Source organism: Gekko japonicus, unplaced genomic scaffold (assembly GCF_001447785.1).
Source record: "Gekko japonicus isolate JY-2015 unplaced genomic scaffold, Gekko_japonicus_V1.1 scaffold2231, whole genome shotgun sequence".
Classification (NCBI taxonomy): domain Eukaryota; kingdom Metazoa; phylum Chordata; class Lepidosauria; order Squamata; family Gekkonidae; genus Gekko; species Gekko japonicus.
The window spans coordinates 269171-294484 of record NW_015173740.1 but is presented as its reverse complement, the minus strand read 5'-3'; the positions used below and the strand labels follow the sequence as shown (position 1 = coordinate 294484).

Genomic DNA, 25314 nt, shown 5'->3' with positions numbered 1-25314 from the left:
TGTCTCACGGCAAGATGGCTTCCAACTTTATATCTCGTTTTTGAGGAAGCCTGATTTTCCGGACTGGTTCCCTGCTTTCCTGTTTTAAAAAGAGTTTAATGGAATCACATCAAGCGTGGCTGTTCAACAGCAAAGAATAACAGAATGACAATGGCAGAAACACTTTGATAAAAGTGGTCTTCCAGCATCAACCAAACTAATCTTGGTGGAAATGGTGTTATTGAAGACACTGCATATTCCACTGCCCAAAGATCTCCTCCCCTCTCACAATCGTAACAAATTACTAATGTTTAGCAGTTCTTGGGGGGAAATGAAGTAATAAGTTTTTGGGATTCTGAATTTCAAGTCAGAAGACAATTACAGGTGAGTAATCAATATTACTCAACCTTGCATCTGCCGTGACAGGATTTCCCCCCACCAAACACAATCTATTGAGCTATATTACTCATTTTCCTTCTTCCCCTTTCCCTTCCTCAGTACCTATTTCTTCTACCAAAAAGAAATCCTCCTGTGCTCTCCAGGTGTGCTCCTGGTTTAAGCAGCTGTGAAGTTTGTTGTTTTGACTGCTGAACAAAATCCTTGAAAAATGTATGTAGCCCACAAGCAACCACCAAGAGGCAACTCTGTGTGAGTCTGTGCATGTGTCACACATAATTACACGCATTTATTAGGACTAGTCAGCCTTGTAACATCAAGGCTGCTTATACCACCAATGGTTGCGTAGATGAGGGGGAAATGTGGTGGGTGCAGCTTTTCAAATCTTTGAGATATGGTGCCACAACCAGCTGCTATATCAGCTCTTTTACCTCCCTATTAAAGTGAGGCCTTTGCAAATCCAGTCTCAAGAGCCGATGACCACCATCCTGACCTGATCTCCTCCTCCAAGGTCTCCATAAATTCCAGAGAACTCAGAGGATGTCTTCACATACTCTATCAACTTAATTTTTGGAGCAAGCAGAAGCTTCTGCTCTTCCATGACTCAGCACAAGGCAAGAGATATTTCCTGCACGTAAGGAGCCAGGAAAAGAGGAACAAGCACCACACATAACAACTGGCCACAGAGCTAAGCCAACATCTGTGGACCTCCACCCAAGGGTTCAGAATGCCTAACACTGAAAGGCCAGCCATCTCTGACATAGATAGAAAAATTATCTATGTATGTACATAGTTTAATGTAAAATATTAACAGAGAATCCAACCGGTTCGCGATCAGAGAGAAATAGTTCATCAGCATTTGCCAGACAGCTCTATGGAAAAGAATTCTTATACTGTTCTTTCTGCAGAAACCTCTCCACTGCCAGAAATTTATCTTGGATAGACAAGGGAGAGGGAGAGAAACACAGCAGCGCATAGGCAAAAATGTTGATTATTTGTTTTTTTGCTGCATCCCAGCCTGCTTCAGAGCCACTAGCCGGAAGGTTCAATTCAAGGTACTGGATATCACATACAAAGCCTGACATGACCTTGGACCCTCATATCTACAGGACTGCCTCTCCTTCAAAGGCCTCTTTGTTAGTCGCCCTGAGCCTTCGGGGAGGGTGGGATATAAATCCAAAAAATAAATAAAATAAAATAAAATAAAAGGCCCCACAATGACAACTTTGTTAATCTTATCTGGGCCTTCTGTGGGTGTCACCCTACAAGTGGGCAGGGTAACAACCACCCGGACGTGTGCATTCTCTGTTGTTCCCCCCCACACACCTTGTGGAACAGCCTGCCTAAGGTCAGGACGGCTCCTACGCTCCTGTCGTTCCTTGAACTACATAAAACAGAATTGTTCAGGATGGCATTTCTAGAAAGGTAATATAGCTATACTGTAACTGAGTGGTTCAAAAAGGGGAATAACTGAATGGTCTATATGACTGTGTAAACAATGATATCTGTTTGCTGTGTGAATTATCCTTCTGTTCCTGCATTATTTTCTACTTGTGCAATACCATTCTTCTATATTGTCTCTAATGATGTAATGTCATTTTCTGCATTGTATCTGCAAAGCTGAATCATACCTGAGACTCAAGGTGAATTACACATTGTAGCTGATGTATCCAATGGGATGAGGCATCTAATAAGCAATGCACTAGGACCAGGAGAGGGTGCTCAAGATGGCGCCAAGGTTGCAGCACTGATTAACGTTCTGCAAGTTATTTTCTTTCTTTACTCCCACTTTTGCTTCTTATGGCTGCCCCTGAATGTTTGAATTCCAATTTCACTCCTACGGGCAGCAAGTTTTACTGTTTTACTGTTGAGATAAGCCTGGGAAGTGTTTTACGAGAAACAGTAGCTAGAACAGAAAACACTAGGACCAGGATTTGCAGAATAGTTTCAGATTTCTATACATCATAGTCTTGTACATTGCTTATTAGAGGTCCCATCCTGTTGATCCCATGAACTTACAGTGTGCAATCAGCCTTGAGTCTCAGAGAGAAAGGCAGACTATAAATGTAGTAAAATAAATACATAATAATGCTGGAGGCAGGAAGAGATGTGATTGTACTGATGTTCACACATCCTTTCCCAAGCGTAACGTAAGAAACACTGTGATTCTAAGAACGCAACCTTACCTGTTCTGAAATGATTTCCCAGCAACGTTGTCTCTGTAAGAATCAAACAAAACATGATACTGGTCCCGACTCCACTCAAGAACAACCTAGGAAGAAATATTTGAGAATTGTATTATCAAAAACGATGAGGCATGAAACTAGCATTTAAGACTGCCCCTGGATGGCAAAGGCTTTAAATAGTTTTGGTTGGGTTACTCACATACTCACCGCATCCAGACGAGAACACTATTTTTATTTTATTGGGCTTATATTTATTTATTTAAATCATATCCCGCCCTCCCTGCCAGGGCAGGCTCAGAGCAGCTTACACAGGATGTATAAAACAACTAAAACACAAAATTCAGTAAAACCACAACAATATAATTATAAAACATAACATAATATAAAGTGCTAGTGTGGTTCGTATCACGATGGCGGGCATTAGCAGCATCCAACAGGCATACAGTCAGCTAACGTCGTAGTCTGGGTTCTATCAGGCTGCTAATAGTGATGTTATATCCTAGCCTACCCCACAAGTGGGCTCAGGGTGGTCACAGCATGTAAAATATAATAATTATCAAAACATATAATCTAAAGCCAGATTTAAAATAGTACAAAACAAGACGGCAGCTTAACAAATAACTTCAGGTTGTCCATAATGCCTCCTGCAAGATGTTCATCTTGGCACTGGGGTTGATGCTGTTGACAGAGGAGGCTGAGATGGTTGGAGGTCTGCTGCCTCTACCAAAGGCCTGGCAGGACAGCTGTGTTTTATAGGCCCTGCAGAACCATAAGAAGTCCTGCAGGGCCCTGATCTCAGCTGGAAGCGCATTCCACCATGCCAGGGCCAGAGCAGAGAAAGCCCTGGCTAAGGCTAAGCAGATGTCTTTCAGGCCGCCAGGGACTACCAGAAGATGTTGCCCTGCAGAGTGCAAGCCTCTCTAGGCCACACACGGGGAGAGACTGAAGAGTGTTTGGAATTCAAAACTAACTTATTTTATTTTATTCATTTGATTTATACCCCACCCTCCTCACAAAGCGGGCTCAGGGCAGCTCACAGTCAATACATCATAATGCAGTTGCCAAATTGCTAGAAGGGGCAAGCTGCTTTGAGCAAATTTTGCTTAATCTATGCTGAACGCAACATAGCATGCAGGCTCAATACAAAGTGCTGGTTGTAACCTTTAAAACCCTACACACCCTAGGACTGCAATACCTCAAGGACCACCTGAGATCTTCATTGGAGATTTTTCTCCATGTTTACCATCTAAAGTTTGGGGCTGGTCACAAGGAAAATATCTGTAGTGCTGTAGCTTTGGGAAAACCCCACACACACCCCAGAAAATTCACTTTTTCACATTTTTTGGTCTTCTGTCAAAGGCTCAAGACAGAACTTTTTACCACGACTCTGCTGCTATGTAATCGGTTGGGGTTAGTTCCAAGTGCTTTGATGCCGGTTTTACCTGTTTGCTGGCAACATTGACAGTGTCTTTTAATTATCGCTGATTTTAATTAGATATTTTATCTGAATACTACTCTTTGTGTTGTTAATGTGTTGTACTGCACCCAGGGAGTCCCTTTTATGAACCACCTAATCAAGCAAATCAGTAGCTCTGATGGAAGTGTATGAGAAAGAGTAGGGCCACGTACTCTTCAGCAGAGAAAAGGCTAACACCTGGAGAGCCAGCATGGCACAGTGGACAGAGCATTAGAGTAGGACCAGGAAGACTCGTGTTGGAATCCCTGATATGCAACAGAAGCTTGCTGGGCGATTTGGGGCCAGTCAGACACATTCAGCCTAACCCACTTCACAGGTTTGTTGATGCTGCGAGAAATTGGAAGAGTGGAGAATGATAAATTGCTGTAGGTGCCAATGGGAGAGAAAATCAAGGTATAAATAAATACATACTAGATGAAATATCCAGCATTTTAAACAAAAAAAATCAGTGTTTTGATGGCTGCTCTTAAAACTGAAAGGAAATTTCCATCACATGAGCATGCAAAGGATCGGATTTTTTTCAGACCAAAGCCACAACAAATTTATTCCAAATGGATAAAGCTATCCTAAACTCACAAAGGAATCCCCCACCCTGTACATTTATTTGTTTCCTTTCCCATCAAAAATCTACTATGTCAACATAACCGGTTATTCTCAAGGATATAATGAATGTTTATATTTGAACAACCCGGATAGACTATTTGTGCACAAATCCCTTATCTCATTCAGCTTGGCACCACCATGATATAACAGACAAACCCAGAAAACTATTTCAGTGTAGAACTAATACGATCAACTGCATTCCCCCTCCAAGGGCTTCATCGATAACTACGACTCAGACTATTATTGCTAGATTCTAAAGGAGGCTGTGGAAATTGTTCAGCACTCCAGGCAACCCTAGGAATGTTTGGTGAGCTAAAAGTGAGCGTCCTGTGTTTGGATTTGAAGAGGTAACTCCCTCCCACCAGCAGAGTGCACTTTTTTTTAATTAACACTGTGACCACTAGATAAAATCTGACAAATGCATGAGCAGCTCCTCTGCAATTGCCTTTTTACTTATCTTGGTGTATCTGTCAACACAACTCAGAGCTGATCAGTCAACTCGTTGCCCTGACTTGGAGGTCCCAGGCTAGCCTGGCCTTGTCAGACTTAGTAAGCTAAGCAGGGTCGGACCTGGTTAGTACTTGGATGGGAGACCACCATGGAATTCCAGGGTCACTACACAGAGCCAGGCAACGGCAAACCACCTCTGAACATCTCTTGCCCTGAAAACCGTTCAGGGTTGCCATACGTCAGCTGTGCCTGGGTAGCACTTTCCACTACCAGTTAACCAAGACATATTGGCTGACAGTGTCCAAGAGTGGAGGAGGGAGAGGCTCACACACATATTTATTTCATTTACACCCCTGCCTTTCTCCCCACTGGGGACCCAAAGCAGCTTACATCGTCTTCCTCTCCTCCATTTTATCCTCACAACAACCCTACAAGGCAGGTTAGGCTGAGTGTGTGTGACTGGCCCAGGGCACCCAGCGAACTTCCACTCTTAACCACCACACCACACTGCCACAATCTATGTTAGGACCAGCTACTGTCTCCCAGACGTGCATTCTGCGCCGGCAGCAGGAGTCTTACACCCCAGTGCAGATATAAAGAGGAGAAGACATGCAATGCTGGGCGAGACCTCCCCACCACCACCACTCTCGTGTTGCGCCTTCCTCCTGGCTTCCGTGAAGAGGGGCTTTGCAAACCGACACTGCCCCCTTCAAACCCCCTTACTGCGCCAGCCATGCCACAGCGGGGAATTAGGGTTGCCAGTTTCGGATTGGGGAATTCCTCGAGATTTGGGGGGCGGCAGGAGTTGAGCCTGGGGAGAGGAGAGAGCTAAGTGGGGTACAGTATCATAGAGCAGAAGAAGAAGAGATTGGATTTATACCTCACTCTTCACTACCCGAAGGCATCTCAGAGCAGCTTACAAACTCCTTTCCCTTCCCCACAGCAGACACCCTGTGAGGTAGGTGGGGCTGAGAGAGCTCTTTTCAGGACTGCCCTTGAGAGAACAGCTCTGAGGGAACTTGTGACTGCCTCAAGGTCACACCAGCAGCTGCATCCTTTTTGAAATTAATGCCACAAGCAAGGTACTACAAAATAAGGAAGCTGCTACTGAGATTGTAAAGGAACTAGAAATGCATTTATTTTCGAAAAATTGGTGGGCGCACGGAAGAGGGCGCCAGAAGGGATCCTCGCCTAGGGTGCAAAATAAGCTTGGGCCAGCCCTGTGTGGACCATATGGAACGGTCAACAAAAATTGCTGAAGAATTCAGGGGCATGGAAATGCAGTAAAGGTAGTCCCTTTTTATACCTCCCTTATATGGAACCACAAGTGAGATGTAGTACCTGGGCTGGAAAAACGAAACCGCAACAGAAATGGGAACAGAGCCGCTAGAAGCATGCAAAGACAGAGAGCATTTATTTTATTTTCAACCCTGCTCTTCTCCTCATCAGGAACCTAAACCAGCTTACAACATTATTCTCCTCTCCTCCATTTCGGCCTCCCCACAACCACGGCTTTGCGTGGTACATTAAGTTTAGAGAAAAAGACCAGCCCAAGGACACCCAGAGAGCTGCCATGGCAAAGTGGGGATTCGAACCTGTGTCTCCCAAATCAGAGTGTGACACTATGCACAGACAAGGGAAATATAATGCTTTCAGGTGTGCAAAGAAGGCACATGCAGGACTGAGAACAGGGGTGGGTACTGGGAGGAAAAGACAGAAAGAACTGGGTGGAATGCAGGGAGGGCAAATAAATTCAGGGTAGGCGGTCTTTTAAGCACGTGTCTCAGAAAGGCCCTGGAAAGGAAAAGAACACATGCAAGGGAAGCTTGAAGCTCTAGGAAGTGGAACACGTGCAAAGAATAGAGTCTGGCAATATTCCAGTATACTTCTAATAATAGCTCAGAAATCCAACAGGTATAGATCCCCTATGCACAGAGGCAGAGAGGTGTTAAAGGCACAGGAGCTCTGCTGGAATAAAGGATATAAGAAGGGGGGGGGGGGGGCTGAGAAAACCCGAAACAGAAGACTAACAGCCAATGCTCCCTCTAAGCTGTGGAGTCTTGTGAGCAAGAATTCTGCTTTGTGAGCTACTGGCATTATTTAAAGTTGTGAGTGAGCGATTTGGCTACTGCATAAATTAGTTTGCTCCGGAGCCATCCCTTCCTGAGCTAAGGCGAAAATGTGTGAGCCGGAGGTTAAAAAATTGTGAGCTAGCTCACACTAACTCAGCTTAGAGGAAACACTGCTAACAGCACAGACAAGCAAGAGACAGTTAAGGCTGCGGGAAGCGTCTATGGAGGGCCGGCTCCTGGAAAGGGGGCCTGGAAATGTGAGAGAGCAATCCCGGGGCGCACCCACCCAGGCAGAGCCCCACCACCACCACACCAGCTGGCGAGAACAATACACGGGGCGCCGCCGCTCACCTCTCCGAACTGCAGGGCGGAGACGATCAGGAGGACGATGCCCCCGAGGCAGAGGCAAGGCCCATACCTGTGGGACAGGCAGGTATAGGTCTGTCTCTGCAGGAGCTTCAGCAGCATGGCCCGCTGGCCACCATCACCCTGCGGCCCGCCGGTGCCACTTCCCGCGCCAGCGGCCCCCGGCCGGTCCCTGCCGCCGCTAGCCGCCGCCGTTGCCCGAGCCGACTGCCGGCCTCATCGCAGAGGCCGCTGCAGTTGCTCCCGGAAGCGGGTCTCCACGGCGCCACCTACCGCGAGCCCGGCGCCACCTTCCCGCCCGCTGCAGCGAAAGGCGCCGGCTTCGCCTCTCCCGGACGGACGGACGGACGGACGGAGGGAGGGAGGGAAGCCCACTTCCCTTCTCTCCCCCCCCTGCCGAGGCTGTCCGGCAGTCACGCGTTTGTCAGGCCCCCTCGGTCTCATGACCGGCTGCAGGGAAAAAAGGCCTCTCCTCCTCCTCCTCCTCGAAATCTGATCTCAAGCATCTGAGGTTAAATGCAAAGCCGCCAGCGCTTCGTTAGGCTTTCTCAGCGGAGTGATCGTTTCAGATTCAGGCTTTCAAATGTTGCTTCAGAGTCACGGGGAAACAAGCAGTAGCAGTAGCCCGGGGTTTTTTTTCTGGGTCAGCCTGCCATGATAGAACGGTCGATGTGTGGAGCAAGATTGAAGAACTCGTTTTGTATTTTCATCACTGAACGCGGGGGGGGGGGGCAAAGAGGTGTATGGAGATTGTCACAAAAACGGCTGCTAACTTCAGTTTGGGAAGTTCAAGGGTGGGAGGGTGCGATGCCAACAGTCCCCCCCCCCCCTCCTCCACATCCGCTGTCACTTCCTCTAATCTAGGGGAACTATAGTGTGGAGAGCAGTTGTAATTTCGGGAGGGCTGCAGGCCCCACTTACAGGCTGGCAATCTTTAAAAAGCCAGAAAACTTGACAGAAACCCAGCTCTCTCTGTTGATGGAAGGTTGCCTGGGCTCTGCCCCAGAAAATCTGACCAGGGCCTTAGAGGCCATGGCTGGGTGGCTGCAGCAGAGCCAGTGGGATGGTGCAGCACTTGTGCCAGCCCAGAAGGCGAGGAGCCTTGGGGGTGGTCCTGGAGGCCTCACTTTCTATGGAGGCCCAGGTCTGCTTTTTATCATCTCTGGCAGATTAGGCAGCTGGCTCCCTACCTCTCTCCCCAGGATTTGGCTACAGTGGTTACTTCCAGGCTTGAGTACTGTAACTCACTGTATGTGGCCTTGCCCTTGGGACTGATCTGGAAACACCAGCCAGTGCAAAATGCAGCAGCATGCCTGCTGTGTCGTCTATGCGGGCACACATTTAGCCAGCGCTATGCCAATTGCACAGTCTACTAGTTGAATACTGGATCTGCTTCAAGGTACTGGTGTTGACCTTTAAAGCCCTGCGCAGCCTGCGACCGACATACCTGAGGGACCATATGTGCCCTGGAGAGCCTTGTGCTCTGCCGATCAAGATCAGCTGGTTGATTGATTGAATGATTAGACTTCTATCCCGCCCTCCCGGGTGAAGCCGGTTGCCCCGGGACATCCACTTAGCCTCAACCAGGACCAGGGCCTTTTCTGTCCTGGCCCCAGCCTGGTGGAACATGCTCCCATCTGAGATCAGGGCCTTGCGAGACTTACCACTGTTCCGCGGGGCCTGTAAAATGGAGCTGTTCCGCCAGGACTTTGGTTGAGGCGGTGGGCGTGCAATAAAATCTAACTTCCCCCGCTGCTGAAGTTTACCATCTTTATGTGGCCCAGATTAAGAAGATGAAAAATGGCACCAGTTTGAAATCTGCATACGAATAGTGTGACCTGTTTTAATATATGTTGTTTTATTTTGTTGTTATTGTTTTTATACTTAATAATGTATTGTATTTTTATGGTGTCTTGACCTGTTCTGTGATCTGCCCTGAGCCCACTTGCGGGGAGGGCAGAATATAAATGGAAGCAAATAAATAAAATTAATTAATTAATCAGACGCATATGTCATTTTGTTTATAAGTGTTGAGAAGCTACAGCTGGCTTTCTGGAGTGCATGCTGCCTATAAGTGTGAAGAAATACATGTATGGATGTATGTCTCTGTGTAACCACAAACACCATAAAAGTGATGGAGCCAGCACCTCATGATGGCGCTGTATATAAAAAATTGCATTAAAATCATGTTTCCTTGCAGTGTTTACATGCACTTAACTGAAACTCTCCATAAAACCGCACATTGCACCAATGCCTATGGACTGTACTACAAAAAAGCATGGATCCAGCCCACGGTGAGAACACCATGTCACAAAAACATGGCTCTGAATTGCATGGATCCAGTTCCAAGAACTTGGATCCTTGGGAAGCCTTACAATTTTTTCATGCACTCAAATGAAATTCACTGTAAAATCACACATCAAAACAAAGTCCATGGACTGGACCAAAAAAAGGGGGGGAGGAGTTCAGTGGTTTGTGACACCATGGAAGATCTACGAAGAGCTGGCTTTTGCTTTTTTTTCATGTATACATGCTGAGAAACCATAGTTGGCTTTCTAGGGTGCGTGCGCTACCAGTGGATACAGGAAATTGCATGTGTTAGATCTCCACTTGTGAGGAGTAATACATACATGGGACCGTATGTGTTTTTATGAAGCAGCCCTTTAAGCTGATACCAACACATTTTCTGATTGAGCTTCTGATCACATCCATGAGCCCCACCCATCATTCCTAGGGATAGGCAGCTATCTAGGATATGCTGAGCCACTAAAGTATAGAGGTATCAATTTGGATTAATGTTACTTGGGTTCAGCTTCCCACTCTGTTACAAAATCAGGATCCATTCAGCCCTCTTCACACCCATCCCCAGCTGCTCTCTAGGGTACAAAAACTGTTGCATATCGAGTTGCTTGTCTCTAACTGGGTGAGCTGAGCCAGTCACTATCTCTTGTTTTAACCTACTTTATAGTGTCACGGATATGGCCAGAAATATAGGGGAATAGTTGCTGGACTTGACCAAAAAGATCATAGAGGATGTTTCTGCACCCATAAACAGAGCAAACCTGGCCTCTCAGGGAAGCACACCAAGAAAGGAGTCTAAAGACCCAGAACAGAATTGCCTTGAAGAGTAGTAAGAAGATGCACTAGTAATATAATTATATGCCCTTGTGTAGATTAGAAGCAGTCTAACTCATGAACAGTAGATAAAATTTGCTGAGGTCAAGGTGCAAAAGCATCTGAGAATCACAAGACTATCCGGCTTCACAGAAGTGAAGATATGGTTCAAAGATGGGATGTTGGCTGAGGGCCAAAAGATATTCATAAGTATGAGAAACTTGTAATCACTATTTTTGAATAGATTTTTGTTAAGATAAAAAGTAGCCAGAATGAGCTAACGGTTTTTGTATATTCTAAGAAAACATTTCAAGTCTAGATAACATTGTATGGTGTTTGAAGTTATAAGATAATGAGTTAGCCAACAATGTGTGCCCCTTTCAAGTGGGACAGTTAGCTATTAGGAGATAATTTTAAAAACCTATAAATATGGAAGTTGCATCGATCAAGAGCTGCTTTGCAGAGTGGGCTCCTTGCCTTCTTACTTTTGGGGTAAGAAAGTTTTATTGACTCATTTAATTATCTATGTAACAAGGATGGATGGATGGTATAATGTTTTGTGGATTTAGTGTATGTTGTGTTCCGTGCGCCTCAGCGTCTAGTCATGCCAGCCACATAACCACGGAAATGTCTTTGGACAGCGCTGGCTCTTCAGCTTGGAAACAGAGATGAGCACTGCATCCCTAGAGTCGTATTCAACTGGCTTTCGAGCAAGAGAAACCTTTACCTTTACCTAAGAACACAATAGTTATGCTTCAACAAAAAGCTTAAAATGGAAGCAGAGATTCTCTAATAGTATTTACTTGAGTACTATACCCAGAACAAACCTATAGCATTACTGAGGTGTACCTCTGGCTTGGAGTTAAATGATCTGATATAGGAAAGCTGACTTGGTACCTAGAGTTTCTTAAGCGCACACCTATATCTGATTCAGGCCTGATACCATGCTTCCAAAAATTCTAATTCACAAACAATTGAGGCTGTAAGATCTGACGAAGGCACACAGAAACAAAGGCCCCGGTCACACGGCAAAGTTGCCACGGGAGAGGCACGGGAGTCCCGCGGATTTTCCGGGTGCGATCACACCCCAACATCTGGGAAGCACAGTGCTCCCATGGCGAACCCATGGCTCCCCACCAAAGGTGTGGATTAAAAAACTAGTACTTACGAGGTACTAGTTTCCGGAAACCACGAGCCAAGGGCGGGCGTCTGATCGCGTTTCCGGTGGACTTACGTGGCATCCGGCGCCCGTCTCCGCAGGTTACACAACAGCGCCCAACAGTGCATGTGCACAAAGAGCGATTGCTAGTGTGATCGCACGGCGCAGCTTCTGTGCCGCGCAGCAGGATGCCTATCTGGTCAGCATCTCCCCCCTAACCACGGAACCTCGACTGGGACGTGTGCTCCGGCGGCTGCACGTTAGTTTCCTCTGGGGCAATTAGCCACACCTCCCCCCCGCAATATCCAGCCCGTGTGAATCTTGTATCCGGCCAAGATTCTTTTTACCAGCTCCCCATAGTCTTGCACAGGGGTCATTTCCTGCAGGAGTGCACAGGAGCGGAGCTCCGGCAGTAAAGAGCCCAGGGGGCGGGCACATGCAACAAGCCCCACCCCCTGCTCCCAGCAGCCCTCAGTCAGAGCAAGAAGCAGCCAGGTAAGTTGCAGAGCCCCCCCCCAAGACCCAAAACAGTCCAGTGGCACCTTTAAGACCAAGTTTTATTCAGGCACAAGCTCTCCCTCCTCTGCGAGGACAGTCCCGTGCCCCCCCCCCCCAATAGTTAGCAATCCATAAGAGTCCAGTGGAGCCTGAGCGGTGGGTGTTGCCTTCTGACACATTTCCGGTGCAGGCATATGCAAATAAGTTATGCTAATGAGTTATGCTAATGAGCTCCTGCACCTCTTTTTCTACGAAATGACCCCTGGTCTTGCAAACTTCATGTTGTGAACCTGACATTTGTTTACAACTCTTTGAAGTATTCATCACTTGAAATATTGTGTATGTGTTTAGTTATGTGTTTAGTTTTGTTCATATAATTTAAGTTTGTAAATGTATTGTACCTTTAGAACAACTGACACAATACAAATATTGCTTATATAATTTGCATGTTTATTTCAATTTTAGTATATAATTTATTGTACATAGTACTTTAGTCTTTGAATATTGCCTTCTACACCGTGGTCCTTCTGTTGTAGTAATAGCCTCCAGATGGGACCTAGAAATTCCCCAGAATTACATCTGACCTTCAGATGACAGAGATCAGTTCCCCTGGAGAAAATGGTGGCTGCATTGGAGGGTGAACTGTGTTAACCTGTCAGCTGCAGAAGCCAGTCATGTTTACTTTCTGTAAAATGGGTACATTGTTTCCTTTGCAATGCTTAACTCCTTAAGAAGGCACTGGGTAAGTAAACTGTGTTCCCTGCATCTTGGCTCTCCTATCTGAGGAATGTAATTCTCGCTTCTGGCTCATCGGGAGAGTGGCTGGCAGGGCGGCTAACTCCAGCTGGGGAAATTCCTGGAGATTTGAGGGAGGAGCCTAGGGATGGCCCTGGCAGAGACTGGGAAGGGGAGGGAGCTCACTGGGGGTGTGATTCTATAAAGGCTGCCCTCCAGATATGGCCTTTCCTCTTGGCCAAAAAGAGCAGCAGTCCCTATCCAAGCTTTCTCTCTTTGGGCCCCATTCTTGTAGAACAGCTGCCTGAGAAGGTCAGGAAGGCTCCCAGACTTCTCTTGCTCTGCAGGGCATGTCAAGCAGGAATATTCAGGCAGGTGTTTTAAGGAACTGGTCTGCAGTCTGACAAGATGGCTCTTCTCAAGGGAGTTTGAGGGTATTCCAGAGCACAGATCTTGTTTTGACTGCCTTTTTGTGCTTTATGATACACCCTCTTGTGTGACTCTTCCCCCCCCCCGGTGTTGCCTCCTTACCTGGTAACCCAAGCCCTTTGTGGTGCTCACTGAGTATCTCCCCCTGGCTGCTTGCACTGTTCTTATGTTCTGTAGTCTTCCTGGAATCTCCGCAATAATGGCAAACTACAAAGAAAATAAGGAAGAATTGAAGTCTTGGGGCACCATCAAGATTAACCGGTTTTTATTCTAATCAAGGCTTTTGTGAACTGGAACCTGTTTCACTCATTGCCTCCCACCTAACTTTCTCTGTCTCTTTCCTCCCCGACATTCACTCTCATCCCCTCCTCCATGTGTCGGGGGGAAAGAGACCCTCCAGCTGGAGCACTTGGTCTTAATCTATCATCTCAAGGAGACTCCTAGAGTCTCCTCCACACACACACACACACACACACACACACACATTTCCACCTGGCCCATAGAGGGAATCTCAGGAAGAGGCACCAGCTATGCTGGCATGAATTTTTGACAATTCTCTCAAAATAAATATCATGGTTTAGTAGTACAGGAGCCGGGGTGGCAGGGCAATTGCTGCTCTCCCACTTCCCCCATCACCACCACAATGACAACAGACTCTCACAAGCCCACACAAAATGCTTGATGTGGGTGAAAAACCATTTTCAAAACATCCTCAGCCATGTTGTACGCGCATTTTATGAACCACTTTGTACTCTGCCACTGCCTAACAGGTTTAACTTAGTAGGTATACTTAGCACTTCCATAATACATATGATTCTAACATCATGAATGTATTCAGGTGTTAACTTTGGTTCATTTGTGACTGTTGTTTGAATGCATGCTGGGAAGAAGGTTGAAATGCTGATACACAGTTATGCTACCCATGACCTTGCTCGTTCTGGCCGGCTACAACTGCACGTGTATCTGATGTCAGTTAACCTAGCTAGAATGAAGAACAGTAAGCACTCTGTAACCATATCAGTTATATAGAGATACAACATGCAGCTTCATAGCTTCTGAAAGAAAAGTGTATTGTTCTGTTAGGAAAAGAAGAACTCTGCCTGGGAACAATCATCCCCCCAGGTCTTAACCCAATGGGAAATAGGTGATGAAATTTGACAATGCTTGATGGAACCAATAATTCTGTTTAATTTCTCTGATGTAATGTGAAGTATAAAACCCTATGTCTCCCATTGTAACCTTAGGGAGAGCTGTGGGATCCAAAACCTTGTTGAACCCGTGCTTCCCTCCTTTATTAATAAAATTCTAGATCTGGTTCTACTCTACAGGATTGTGTTGTGTGTTTTCTCAAATTGGCCTGGGCAAACACAATCAGGGACAGAGGTTCTGTCTTACAGCCACATGGAGGTTCTGGAGTAATGCTCCCTCTAAGTTCTGGAATCTTGTGAGCAAAAGTTCTACTTTATGAGCTACTGGCATTAAAGTTGTGTGGGAGCAAATTGTCTACTGCATAAATTAGTTTGCTCTGGAGCCATCCTTCCTGAGATAAGACAAAAAAATGTGTGAGCTGGAAGCTAAAAAACTGTGAGCTAGCTTGTACTAACTCAGCTTATAGGGAACACTGCTCTGGAGGCCCATTGTTGATCCTGGTTGCCCGGGTAATGATGATCCGCCCCTTTGTGACATCAGTCCCTGTGTGGCTGTGGTCAGTTGCTCAGTTGCGGAGTCCTAGGCGGTGGAGGTGGAGGGTGGAGAGACAGGTGGAGAGTGGAGGGTGGGTTTTTTTGAGTTAAGTCAGCATTTGCATTTTCTAACAGTTTGGAGATAGTTATAGGTGTGTTTATTTCTTGTTGTTTGTACTTAGATATAGGGTCCTTTGTTTATTATATCTTTAAACAGAGATATAGTCTTGTTTGTTCTTTTTTCATACTTAGATATGTTTTTTTTACTGTTGACTTGCTTACTTTTGTTGTTGTGTGTTCTTTTTCACACTTAGATATAGATTTTTGAATAGGAAGGATAGGTTTTGTTTTTAGTGTTTTAGATTAGCAGGTTCGTTGTGCTGTTGTGTTGTTTTGGTTCTTTGGGTTTTTATAGTTAGGGAGTAAGAGTAAGAAATGCCAGCAAAGCAGAGCAAATTGTGTGACTTCTGCATTTTGCTTCTCTCACTACTTTGCTCCTCCTCATCTCTTCAGCCCGGGAAAGTTTCTTTAAAAAATATATATGTTCAGAGTGTGCTTTGATGCCCCAAGCAGAATAGCTGGCCCTTTCCTTTGTGGGGGCCCTCCAAAATCCTCGTTCCATTCATTCAAAGTTTAGATGAACCTTTAGATTATCATCGGAGCTTCCCTAGAAGGAGGAGGAGAACCAAAACCTTGTGTCCAAACAACAGACATGATTTCTAGACTGGGAAGAAAAGATTTGCTTGATAGGCATTCAGAATGTTTCCAATGCATGACGTGACCAGGCACTTGGCAGCCAGACATGTATACACACAGTTTACGCTTTTGTAGTTTCCAAGAAGCTGAAGTGGACAGGTTCTATGAAGACCTACAACACCTCCTAGAACTAACACCAAAGCATGATGTCCTCATCATCATAGGGGACTGGAATGCTAAAGTAGGAAGTCAAAAGGTAACCGGAATAACAGACAAGTTTGGCCTTGGAAAGCAAAATGAAGCAGGGCAAAGGTTAACAGAGTTTTGTCAAGAGAACACACTGGTCATAGCGAACACCCTTTTCCAACAACCTAAGAGGCGACTCTACACATGTACATCACCAGATGGGCAACACTGAAATCAGATTGACTATATAATTTGCAGTCAAAGATGGAGAAGCTCTATCCAGTCAGTAAAAACAAGACCTGGAGCTGACTGTGGCTCAGATCATGAGCTACTCATTGCAAAATTCAGACTTAAACTGAAGAAAATTGGGAAAACCACTAGGCCATAAAGGTTTGACCTAGATTGCATCCCTGATGAATATACAGTAGAGGTGAAGAAAAGATTCAAGGGTCTGGATTTGATAGATAGAGTGCCTAAAGAACTATGGACGGAGGTTCGTGACATTGTACACGAGGCAGCAATCACCACCATCCCAAAGAAAAAGAAATGCAAGAAAGCAAAGTGGCTGTCTGATGAGGCTTTACAAATAGCAGAGGAAAGAAGGAAAGTGAAAGGCAAAGGTGAAAAGGAAAGAGAAGGAAAGCGAAAGGCAAAGGCGAAAAGGAAAGATTTACCCAACTGAACGCAGATTTCCAGAGAACAGCAAGGAGAGATAAGGAGGCCTTCCTGAATGAACAGTGCAAAGTAATAGAAGAAAACAATAGAATGGGAAGGACTAGAGATCTCTTCAAGAAAGTTGGAGAAATCAAGGGAGCGTTCCATGCAAAGCTGGCCATGATAAAGGACAAAAACGGTAGGGACCTAACAGAAGCAGAAGAGATTAGGAAAAGATGGCAAGAATACACAGAAGAACTATACAAGAAAGACCTCGATGTCCTTGACAACCACGACGGTATAATCACTGACCTCGAGCCAGACATCCTGGAATGTGAAGTTAAATGGGCCTTAGAAAGCATTACTAACAACAAAGCTAGTGGAGGTGATGGTATTCCAGCTGAGCTATTCAAAGTCTTAGAAGATGATGCTGTTAAAGTTCTGCACTCCATTTGCCAGCAAATTTGGAAAACGCAACAGTGGCCACAGGATTGGAAAAGGTCAGTATACATTCCAATCCCAAAGAAGGGCAATGCCAAGGAATGTTCAAACTATCGCACAATTGCACTCATATCACACGCTAGCAAGGTCATGCTCAAGATCCTACAAGCTAGGCTTCAACAGTACGTGGATAGAGAACTGCCAGAAGTACAAGCTGGGTTTCGAAGAGGTAGAGGAACTAGAGATCAAATTGCCAACATTCGCTGGATTATGGAGAAAGCAAGAGAGTACCAGAAAAACATCTACTTCTGCTTCATTGACTATGCTAAAGCTTTTGACTGTGTGGATCACAACAAACTATGGCAGGTCCTTAAAGAGATGGGAGTACCAGACCACCTCACATGTCTCTTGAGAAACCTGTATAAGGGCCAAGAAGCGACAGTTAGAACCGGATATGGAACAACTGATTGGTTCAGCATAGGAAAAGGAGTACGACAAGGATGTATATTGTCACCTTGCTTATTTAATATATATGCAGAGTACATCATGCGAAATGCTGGCCTGGATGAATCACAAGCGGGAATTAAGATTGCTGGGGAAAAGATCAACAACCTCAGATATGCAGACGATACCACTCTAATGGCAGAAAGTGAAGAGGACCTAAAGAGCCTCTTGCTCAGGGTAAAAGAGGAGAGCGCAAAAGTGGGCTTGAAGCTCAACATCAAAAAAACTAAGATCATGGCATCCGGCCCCATCACTCCTTGGCAAATAGAAGGGGAAGTCGTGGAAGTAGTGACAGACTTCACGTTCCTGGGATTCCAGATCACTGCAGACTGTGACAGCAGTCATGAAATTAAAAGACGCCTGCTCCTTGGGAGGAAAGCAATGGCGAACCTAAACAGCATGATAAAAAGTAGAGACATCACCCTGCCAACAAAAGTCCACATGGTCAAAGCAATGGTATTCCCAGTAGTCATGTATGGCTGCGAGAGTTGGACTATAAGGAAGGCCGAGCGCCGAAGAATAGATTGCTTTGAACTATGGTGCTGGAGAAGACTCTTGAGAGTCCCTTGGACTGCAAGAAGATCAAATCAGTCAATCCTAAAAGAAATCAACCCTGACTGTTCCCTGGAAGGCCAAATAATGAAACTGAAGCTCAAATACTTTGGCCACCAAATGAGAAGGGAGCACTCACTGGAGAAGACCCTGATGCTGGGAAAGATTGAAGGTCAAAGAAGACGGGGACGGCAAAGGATGAGATGGTTAGACAGTGTCATAGATGCAACAAACATGAAATTGAGCCAACTTCAGAGGGCGGTGGAAGACAGGAAGGCCTGACGTGATCTTGTCCATGGGGTCGCGAAGAGTCCGACTCGACTGTGCGACTGAACAACAACAAAGTTTCCAAGAGCAGTGAGATGATCATGGAAACAGGTGAGTTCTGATCTTGGAGACATGTGGGTTCCAATCTTGCAGGGGACACAAATTCACTTCAGGCAAACCACTCCCTGCTACTCTCTTTCAGCTATGTGGGGCAACTAAGAAGACTGGCCTATCCCAATGGGTGAGAAGAATTCCTCGCCCCATGAAGAATGAGAGAGAGCCCAGCAGAGTTAGAGCCCCCAGTCAAGGCATTCCGGCCCAGAGCCCTCCATGGCCCAAAGTCGAGGTAAGAGGGACAGGAAACTTCACACAAGGCTCATTTTTCACCATCTTCATGCTCTCTCTTAGGCTGTGCCACCGTCTACATTGGCTGTTTGGGCCCCAATAGACCCTCCAGAGGACCAGCAGGAGGCTGCAGGTGTAGAGAGGCTGGAAGGGAAGGGTTGGAGAACTGCCTAGAATGGGGGCATGGAAGTGTATATAGGTTTATTGTTACTCATTGTAAGGTACTTAATAAGGTTAGTCATAGGGAGATCTAAGGTAGCTGTAGGTATGGAAACTATAATTGGATGTTGTTGAGAAGTTTAAGGGAAAAGGAATGTTTGAAAGAAAAAACTAAAGGCTTTAAAACAAAATAATAAGAAAATATAAAAATTCTATGTTGTAAACTAATGGATACAAAAGGCAAAAGAAATAATTATGAATTTAAACCCCTATATTGATTACACAGAATAGGCAAGACATAGAGCTGGAATAAGAGTTAGAACTTGATAGAGTCAGGGATAAGAGCTTTAAGTCTTGAATTGGCACTTATTCAACCTCAAAAGGTTACAGGAATAAAGAGATTTAGTCAACACAGATTGGATTGGATTTGAATGGTGAAAATAAGGAAAGTTAGTTATTGAAGGTATGATGGCAATATTAATTCTGTGTTGTAAAGAAAATAAGTGTGATATAAGGTGTGGAACTATATGTAAATTTGCTGATGATTTTGTTCAAGTGTACAATATAGGCTTATAAAATCTAATAAAAATAATTTTTTTAAAAAAGGAAGTGGCTTCTGCCTCCTGAGTCTGTCTGAATGAGGGGCAGGGAACCCACCCCAGCTCCCCCTTGAGATTCTGCAGGCTGAGTAGGCATCAAAAATAGAAACAAGATGTAAAGTTCAGCAGACAGAATCCCACAGCAGAAAAGCCAAAAGAACTTGAAGTCCAGCTCATGGCTGCTGAAAAAAGGGATCTTGACAGAGCTACCAAGTCTTGGGAAGTGCTGTTGGGTTTTTGCAAGTATCATCCCTTCAGTCACGAAAGGGTTAAGCTGATGTTTCTGTGTAAACTAATAATAGCAAGTTTAGCATAGAACCAATTATGCACAGAGTAGATTCTTCCCACAAAAAGGGGGAGGTTTTATTCTTAATCAGGTAACCTTAAGATTGACTAGTGGCTAATTAATATATTGGAGATAGTTTATGCTATTCTTTAAATACACAAAGGGTGGAGCTTTGGGGGGAAACTTCCATTCCTTCCTTCTTAGGGTCAGAGGGAACAAAAAAACCAAGATAGAGTAGATCAGAACTAGATAGGGTTCCCCAGGGGTCTTTTCGTAGAAAAAGAGCTAGGGGAACTCATTAGCATAACTCATTAGCATATGCCACACCCCCTGACATCACCGGAAGTGTGTCATAAGGCCACACCCCCTGACATCACCGGAAGTGTGTCATAAGTCCACACCCCCTGACATCACCGCAAGTGTGTCATAAGGCCACACCCCCTGACATCACCGGAAGTGTGTCATAAGGCCACACACCCCGCCCCCAATGGTCCCAGCCACCGCCGGCGGCCTTGCAGCTTCACTGCCGACCCCCGCGAAGGCCCTCCCTGGCCCCAGGCAGGCAGGGGTGGGAAGAGGCAGGGAGGAAGCAATTTACCCTTCCTCTTCTCCTGCCTCCTCCTGGCTGAATGAGAGCCGGAAGCAGGGCGGCCGGAAGCAGGGGGCGGGGCTTCGTCATGTGCCCCGCCCCCCGTACCTCACCCGGGGGAACTGCGATCCCCCGCGATCCCCCCCGAAATGACCTCTGGGGTTCCCAGTCCCCCAGTGAGGGCGAGGGAACTCCCATTTTTGTGGGCTCTTGCCTGCCACCAGCCAGCTGGCTGGCGGGGCGGGAATCCCACCCCCAACTGACCTTCCCGGATGACTTCCAGTAAAACTGGAAGTACAGGGGGGGCATGTGATGGCATCACCCAGAAGTGATGTCATCACATTGGGGGTGATGCTCTGGTTTGTGGGCAAAACTCTAATTTACGGTAGAATTTTGCCCACATACCAGAGTGTCGCCCCCAACGGGCCCAATGTGATGACATCACTTTCAGGTGAAAGCATTGTGGCGGGGCCTGCACTAGCGGTTTTACCGGAAGTTGCCTGACATCACTTCCAGTCCCCCAGAAGGACGTTGGGAACCCCCTACTGGCCAGGTAAGTGAACCTAGCAACCCTAGAACTAGAAAGATGTTAGTTAGACTGTTGTTGTTTTCTTTCCATGTAATCCTTCCCCTAATTTTGAAGTAAACTTTTTCTTAGAAGTTAAACACACACATGTTTGTGCTGCATTATTCTGCTGCACTTCATTTACTCTGTTAAATATCCAACAAGTGCTTATGGCATGGCATGCTCGGTCATCACCTTCTGAGTGCACTGGGGCAAAGGGGAGTGGAATGGGTGGAAGGCTTGTTAGAGAATGAACTTGATATTTTGCTTTATGGACATATATTTATTGCTACACACAATGGACTGTGCACACACACAGATAGGCTCGGAGAACTGTACATTCCAAGTCACCTTTTGTGATGCAACACATAGAAGGTGCCTGCACAAGCCTTACATGTGAATGAGGTTTCAGTTACACAGTTAACAGCCTGGTGAAGGAGCACACACCTCCATTATTGTGAGCAGTAAGAAACAACAGCTTTGAGAAGAGACAGCCCCCATTGCAGATCTAGTTGTGATCACGTACAACACATCCATGCTTTGTTTCTGCATTGGTATTTCCTGCCAAATGGACATTTGGTTTTCAATAGGATGGCCAGCCTTGATCAGCACTTCAATTAAGCATCCTGACGCCAAGGTTTCACACCTGCCCAGATGTCTTCCTTGAGTAAGGTATTAGATTTCAATACTGACCACTCCTTATAGGCAACCTCCCACTCCTATAGGCAACCAATAGGATTGTTTTTGGGACGAACTAACAGGGAGGTGGGCCAGGAGGTTGGCACTGTCAACACCCACCTCCTGGGACCCTGATAAAAGAAGAGAACCAGTCACATGGTCTCTCTCTCTCTCATACTTGATCAACTAGCATCTCCCCCACAACAACCCCTGTCTGCTTTTTGTCCAGCTTGCTATCCCCAAACCCTTGCCTCTACTTTGATCTCTTGATCTGCAGTCAAGAGACCCCCACACAGTCCTGCTAAGTTCTGGTAGTGTGGATCTCTTTAGTTTTCCATTTCTTCCCCTCTATTCTTCATTGGAACAACCAAAGCTGCGAAGGCAGATAAGTATAGCCCATCATCACCCTACCTGCTAATGCAACTGTATTTCTAAGGAACTTGATTGAATGTGTGAGTGCATCAGTATTGTTTGTATGAGATTTATTTTTCTTAAGTAAAAGACATTTATTTTAACCACACCAGCCTCGTTATCCTTCTCTGGTAACCCTTGGTGGGAACAGGACCTTGGTATAGTTGGCAAGCACCCATTTATAAATTGCCAATTGCTGTAAATAAAGCAATTTGGCTAACAGGCTGAAGAACCCCAAGAATAGGAAGGGCCGAGGTGTCCTACAAAATTGATGGAGAGGTATTCCTCCTGCTGAGCTCTGGGTAGACATCATCCATCAGGGTCAAGCATCCCCCCCCCGGTGTGAAAGCCAGGCTAAGCAGAAACCACTGAAAGGTGGAAACAAACATGAATCTTTTGTTCTGCTCTCCATATCTTTTCTCCCCAGCTTCAATGATCTGCATCTTGAAAACACCTGGTAGGGATCCTGCTGCTGTAGTTGCCAGCTACATCAGCAGCAACAATCAGGTAAACCCCTCAGCACCATGCCTCCTCCTCCAAGGGGCCTATTGGAATGGACGTTCCCTGCCTGCCCTTCTGAACAGCAGGACAAACATACAGGTAAAACAGGAAGTCTTTGAGCCCCAAATCCCAATCCCTCTGGGGAAAATGTTCATTGCTGATCCTTGAGTACAACTTCAAGTAGGATTTGCTTCCAGGTCACCTGTGTCCTGAATGACAACATCTGACACGATTGTCCTTCTGGGAACTCCCTGGGAAATGTCAGGGTTGGACTGGATGTTCAGCCCACCAAGAGTCCCACCTGCTCCAGCGGACCGGGAAGGCTCTGACCTGTTTCAGTTCCACTGTCATTCATGACCCCTTTTGGGACGGGGGCAGGCCCCTCTTGAGTGAGAGCCATTCCTTCTGAACACTGATGGAAACATCCCACTTGCTCATGGTGGGTTCCAGAACAGTCCTTGCCCTGCTAACAGCCTCTTGCAATGTTCAGGGCAAGACCATCCATGAGAGCTTTCTGAGGATGGTCAACCAGGTGTGCTTGAGCTGAAAGAGGAGGGTGCAGAGGGCCCTCCAGCTCCCCTGGCCCAAAGAAGTGTTGGTGGAAAAGGTCTAAGTGAATGAAGCTCAGTAGATCCAGTGAAAAGTGCTGGGTCCAGACGTGTTGGTAAGTGAAACAGCTCATAGTTTATTTCAACTCAGGAAAACAAGACAAGGAAAGCAGGACCAGAGGCCTGCTTATATTCCCATTGTGAACCACACCCAAACACCCACCCACACCCATGATAGGATTATTTACAGTGCACTTGCATTCCATAGGTCACTCTAGGATCCTGACTGCCCGATTGGGTGCGTTCTAGGATCCGTGCTGGCTATTGTCTAAGAAAGCGAAGCTTAAGCCGTTCGCATGGCTGTGTGAGGACCCGACCGCATGCGCGGTCTATGTAAGACCACAACACTGAGGATGGTCAACCAGGTGTGCTTGAGCTGAAAGAAGAGGGTGCAGAGGGCCCTCCAGCTCCCCTGGCCCAAAGAAGTGTTGGTGGAAAAGGTCTAAGTGAGTGAAGCTCAGTAGATCCTCCCAGTGGGCAGATGGTAGGTGGAAGATCCCAGGAGTGGATAGGGCTGCAGAAGAGAGAAGGAGATGGCCCCCAAGTATTGCTCTCAAGACCTTGGAAGTCAAGCCTTGAGCTGGTGATCTGATTGAGATCACCTGCTCAGGCGGGAACCTGCCCGGATCTTCAAGAGCATATTCCAAGGCCCTTCTTCATGAGCGCAAAGGTTAGTTGAAGTGAGGCAAGAAGCTCCTGGAGAATGTGAGGGCGGCATCGCCGTGATGGACTCAGTTCCCCAGAAATAGCTTCCTGGTGTCTCTTTTCTTGAGTTTTGGTGGTTTGATGTGCCTGAGATTTCAGTGGCATGAAATCTTCTGCTTTTGTTTCCTTTAGCTGTTGAATGGCTTTGCTTATTCCTTCCTTTTCTGTTGGCTTGGACTATTTAGTGAGAGGCAGAGTTCATTCGTCGGATTCCAACACTGATTCCTCCTCTGAGGATCTGTGTACAGGTCTAAGGGAGGCAAGAAGAGCCTGGAACCATGCCTGTGGGGCGGAGAGAGTGGGGGGAATGAGTGACTGTGGGGCTGGAGCAGCCCTGCCCAAACCAATGAGGCTGAAGCAGCCCTGCCAGAATCCATGGGGTGCTGACCAGTGCTCCCTCTAAGCTTAGTGTGAGCTAGCTCACAGATTTTTAGCCTCCAGCTCACACATTTCTGTTTTAGCTCAGGAAGGATGGCTCCAGAGCAAACTAATTTATGCAGGAGCCAAATCGCTCGCTCACAACTTTCATGCCAGTAGCTCGCTCACAACGCTCGCTCGCTCACAACTTTCATGCCAGGGGAGGAAGGTGGGAAACGGGGGGGGGGGGTTGAGGAGCGATGAGCAGAACAGTCCTAAGCAAGTGATGTAAGAGTCCGTGAAAAGAAGCACCTGCCCCATTGGTCCACTCAAGGGTCACTGGTCCCAAGACAGGGTGAGGGGCCAGAGAGGAGATTCCCCCCCCCCAAAAAAAACCCTCCAGGACTCGTTTGAGCACTCGCTTGACCCCAAGGGAAACACGCCGAGAGAGCCTAAGGATCTTGCACCCCTTTTCTCCTCCCATCCAGACTGGGATCCCTTGGGCTTCACTGCTGCTTCCATCCCAGTCAGTGTTTGGACCTGCAGCTTTGGCAAAGCCTTGACCTTTGTATGTGTGCGGGAGGGGGGATGGTTCAGATACCTGGTTCCTAATCCTTCCAGCACACTGCAGAATCCAATCCTTTCCCCCTCCATCGTGCCAGCCACTGAGAGCCACCGCTTCCACCAGACCTAAAGTTCTCAGTTCTCTCCTGGACTGTCCTGCAGGTCATGAACAGGACCCTAGAAATGGAAGACCCAGAAAGACAGGTACGCTCAATGTGGACCACATTTTCAAGAGCATGGCACTGAGGGCTGCTGGTCATGCAATCCTCCTCTGGACTGTGGAGACTCGGCACTGGGCAGAGCAAGACCTGTCTTCAGCCCAGGCAAGAAGAGGCCCAAGGGAGTTGGTGTGCAGCAGCAGACCATGTTCTCTCTGCCCCCAATGCCAGAATCTTTTGCCAGCGGAAGAGGGACAGGCTGGCCTTCAAGGCTTTCTCAAACCTACGGCGGTGGTGGGATCCAGCGGCCTACACCCTAGCTCACTCTTTTCTTTCTGCCAAA

General features: G+C 46.6%; 1 protein-coding gene across 1 annotated transcript in view; it reads right to left on the bottom strand.

The window, feature by feature from the left end:
• The window catches only part of LOC107120682 (N-acetylglucosamine-1-phosphotransferase subunits alpha/beta-like), a gene marked incomplete at its 3' end in the record, with an annotated part of 18261 nt that extends 10516 nt beyond the window's left edge, over positions 1-7745 (bottom strand). Inside the window, exons 1-2 of the mRNA XM_015423446.1 lie at positions 7515-7745; positions 2562-2647 (exon numbers count right to left, since the gene is read on the bottom strand). Coding sequence (XP_015278932.1) covers positions 2562-2647; positions 7515-7631 — 203 coding nt within the window. The remainder of the gene's footprint in view (positions 1-2561; positions 2648-7514) is intronic.
• Positions 7746-25314: the final 17569 nt, after the last annotated feature.